General features: G+C 60.1%; 1 protein-coding gene and 1 long non-coding RNA gene across 2 annotated transcripts in view; one reads left to right on the top strand and one right to left on the bottom strand.

The window, feature by feature from the left end:
• The window catches only part of ALPL (alkaline phosphatase, biomineralization associated), a 6,360-nt gene extending 5,075 nt beyond the window's left edge, over positions 1-1,285 (top strand). Inside the window, exon 10 of the mRNA XM_014309996.1 lies at positions 1,267-1,285. Coding sequence (XP_014165471.1) covers positions 1,267-1,285 — 19 coding nt within the window. The remainder of the gene's footprint in view (positions 1-1,266) is intronic.
• A 1,063-nt stretch (positions 1,286-2,348) lies between these two features.
• LOC115948687 lies at positions 2,349-2,971 on the bottom strand. Its single transcript, XR_004082478.1, has 2 exons — positions 2,901-2,971; positions 2,349-2,820 (listed from the first exon to the last, which is right to left on the bottom strand). It is a non-coding gene; the product is annotated as an uncharacterized LOC115948687 (long non-coding RNA).

Raw genomic sequence — 2,971 nt, 5'->3', positions numbered from 1 at the left:
GCCCACCCCGCCACCCCCCTGCTCCTGCCCTTCCTCGGCCTCCTCCTCCTCCTCCTCTGCTAAAGTGCCTCTTGCAAATCACCGAGGGGGGATTAATTTTTAATTCATCCCCCCTTTTTATTTTTCTGTGGACAGCAGCGCCCGGGAAAGAGGAGAGAGAGAACAGAGAGACTCAGCGGAGCAAAAGCAGCCGCCGGTGGTTTGGTGCTGGGAGCTGCCTCTGTAAATACATGGTTCCTTCCCTATAATTAGCAGCGTTCCCTGGCCTATCCCAAACCCACCGCGGGATTTGGGATGGCAGCTGGAGCCTCGGCGGATAAAACCCCCTCTTTGAGGGAAATGCCCTGGGGCTGGGTCCCAAAATGCCTCTGCGGTCCCTTGGCTGAGGACTGACCCTGGTGCCCAACTCGTCACATGCGTGGGGGAGCCAGGGACCACACAAAGATGGGAAAAAAAATTAACTCATCGGGTTAATTTGTCCCTAAACTTGGGCTTTGTTGTCTCCTCAGTGATTTATTTTGTTTTAAAATTCTTCGGGTTAAAGCAATTTGCTGCCCCGGGAGGGATTTGGGAGGGGTTGGGGCTGGGATTGTGGAAGGGGGGTAAAGGCAGCAAAGCTGGATGTCAGGGGTGGGACGCCCTTGGCCATGCCCTCTTCTTTGGGGTGAGGTAATTAGGGGGATAATTAGTAGGTGGGGTCACAAGGGGAAAGGGTTTGCACAGCTGGAGGGGTGCTGGGAGAGACACTGGGTGGGCAAAGGGTGCTGGGAGTGGGCAAATGTCACTGTGCTTGTGCCAATGTCACCGTGCAAGTGGGTAACCGTGCCTTGCACAGGCAAATGTCACTGTGCCAGTGCCACTGTGCACTTGCAGACTCTGCCTGAGCTGAGCAAAAGGTGCCCTGCGTGTGCAAGTGTCACCGAGATGTCACGGTGCCTAGTGCCCTGCACACGTGCAGGTGTCACTGTGCCTGAATTCCCCGTGCCATGTACAAAAGGCACTGTGCACGTGTGCCTGTCACTGTGAGTGACACACAGTGAAAATGTGCAGTGCAAACACGTGCCCGAGGCCCTGGGCTTGTGCAAATGACCCCTGGCACGGGCAGAAGTCCCACGGTGCCCCTGAGCTCCTGTGCTTGTGCAGATGGCTGGGACAACACTGCCCTGCCTCCCCCAAATCCCCCCCAAACCCCCTAAACCTCTCCCTCGTTTTTCACTCATTCATTCACCAGTTTTATAATTAAAGGTCCAGTTCCTCATTAACCAGGATCCTTCAGAGCGGGTGAAGGCGCTGACCTCAGCAGGGCTGGATCTGGGGGGCTCTGACCCTGGCAGGGCTGGATTTGGGGGGTGCTGACCTCGGCAGGGCAGGATTTGGGGGGCTCTGACCCTGGCAGGGCTGGATTTGGGGGGTGCTGACCTCGGCAGGGCAGGATTTGGGGGGCTCTGACCCTGGCAGGGCTGGATTTGGGGGGTGCTGACCTCGGCAGGGCAGGATTTGGGGGGCTCTGACCCTGGCAGGGCTGGATTTGGGGGGTGCTGACCTCGGCAGGGCAGGATTTGGGGGGCTCTGACCCTGGCAGGGCTGGATTTGGGGGGTGCTGACCTCGGCAGGGCAGGATTTGGGGGGCTCTGACCCTGGCAGGGCTGGATTTGGGGGGTGCTGACCTCGGCAGGGCAGGATTTGGGGGGCTCTGACCCTGGCAGGGCTGGATTTGGGGGGTGCTGACCTCGGCAGGGCAGGATTTGGGGGGCTCTGACCCTGGCAGGGCTGGATTTGGGGGGTGCTGACCTCGGCAGGGCAGGATTTGGGGGGCTCTGACCCTGGCAGGGCTGGATTTGGGGGGTGCTGACCTCGGCAGGGCAGGATTTGGGGGGCTCTGACCCTGGCAGGGCTGGATTTGGGGGGCTGTGACCCCCCCTTTGCCCCCCAGGCAGTGCCAGATCCCGAGCAGGGCCGGCTGCTGGCACTTCCCAGAACCTGGGCTATGTTTAACCACTCCCGGGGTGCCGCGTGGTTTTTGGGGGTTCAGGGGGGTGGGAACCACTCTGCCTTGGCCGGGGGGTTGGCAGGACGCCGCTGGCCACGGGGCTGTGGCCAAAAGCCGCTCCTGACGCCGGGCTGACCAGCAGAGCTGAAAGAGGCACGCGGGGGGGGGCTGAGGGCACTGCCTGCTGTGTTTTGGGGTGCTCACAGCACCCCAAAAATAGGAACCGTCAAAGGAAGGCTTTGCTCAGCTGGGAAACCCCAATATTTGGCTAAATGGCTCCCCAAAATGAGTGTTTCTACAGCCCCCAGTGATGGTTTGGGGTTTTGGGGAGCCCCTGGATATTGGAGACGACCCCCACTGTAGCGATAAATAAACCTTTATTTTATACAGGACTCACGGGAAACACAAACACAGTTTGGGAGGGTGTGAAAAAATATTCCTCCCCCTCCCCCCAGTTCCAGCCTCCAGCACATTCCGGAACTTTTGTCCCTTAAAATAAAGGGGGGGAGAGGGAGCTCCACTTTGGGGTTACCCTGGATTTGAGTCCCCTCTGTTTTTTTCGGGGAGGGGATGATGCTGGGGTTGGACCCACTCTTCATTTTGGGGTCACGGCAGAGGGGAGGCCCCTTTGTGGTGCATCACCCCCTCACCCAAAGGGTTTTTGGGGCGACAGAGATTGTCTGGAGGGGGGGGAGCACATCCCAATTTTTGTTGGGGGTCCCCCCCAAATCCTGCACCGGGGACGATGGCTTCAGCTCCTGGCACGGGGGTGGCACACAGAGGGGGGTGAAGCAGTGACACCCCCGCAGGTGGGGGGGTGACTATGAGCCCTGCGGGAGGGACATCAGTGGGGGCACCCCAGCGTGGGCACCCCCACTCTGCACGGGGGGAGGGGGGCGAACAGCCTCACCGGGTTATGGGGGGGCTGCTCCAGCTGGATTTTGATCTCAGGGCAGGGGGGGTCAGGCGGCCGGCGGCCTG

Source organism: Geospiza fortis, unplaced genomic scaffold (assembly GCF_000277835.1).
Source record: "Geospiza fortis unplaced genomic scaffold, GeoFor_1.0 scaffold4, whole genome shotgun sequence".
NCBI classification, from domain to species: domain Eukaryota; kingdom Metazoa; phylum Chordata; class Aves; order Passeriformes; family Thraupidae; genus Geospiza; species Geospiza fortis.
Note: the sequence above shows the minus strand (reverse complement) of the source record. Positions and strands in the feature narration are given on the sequence as shown.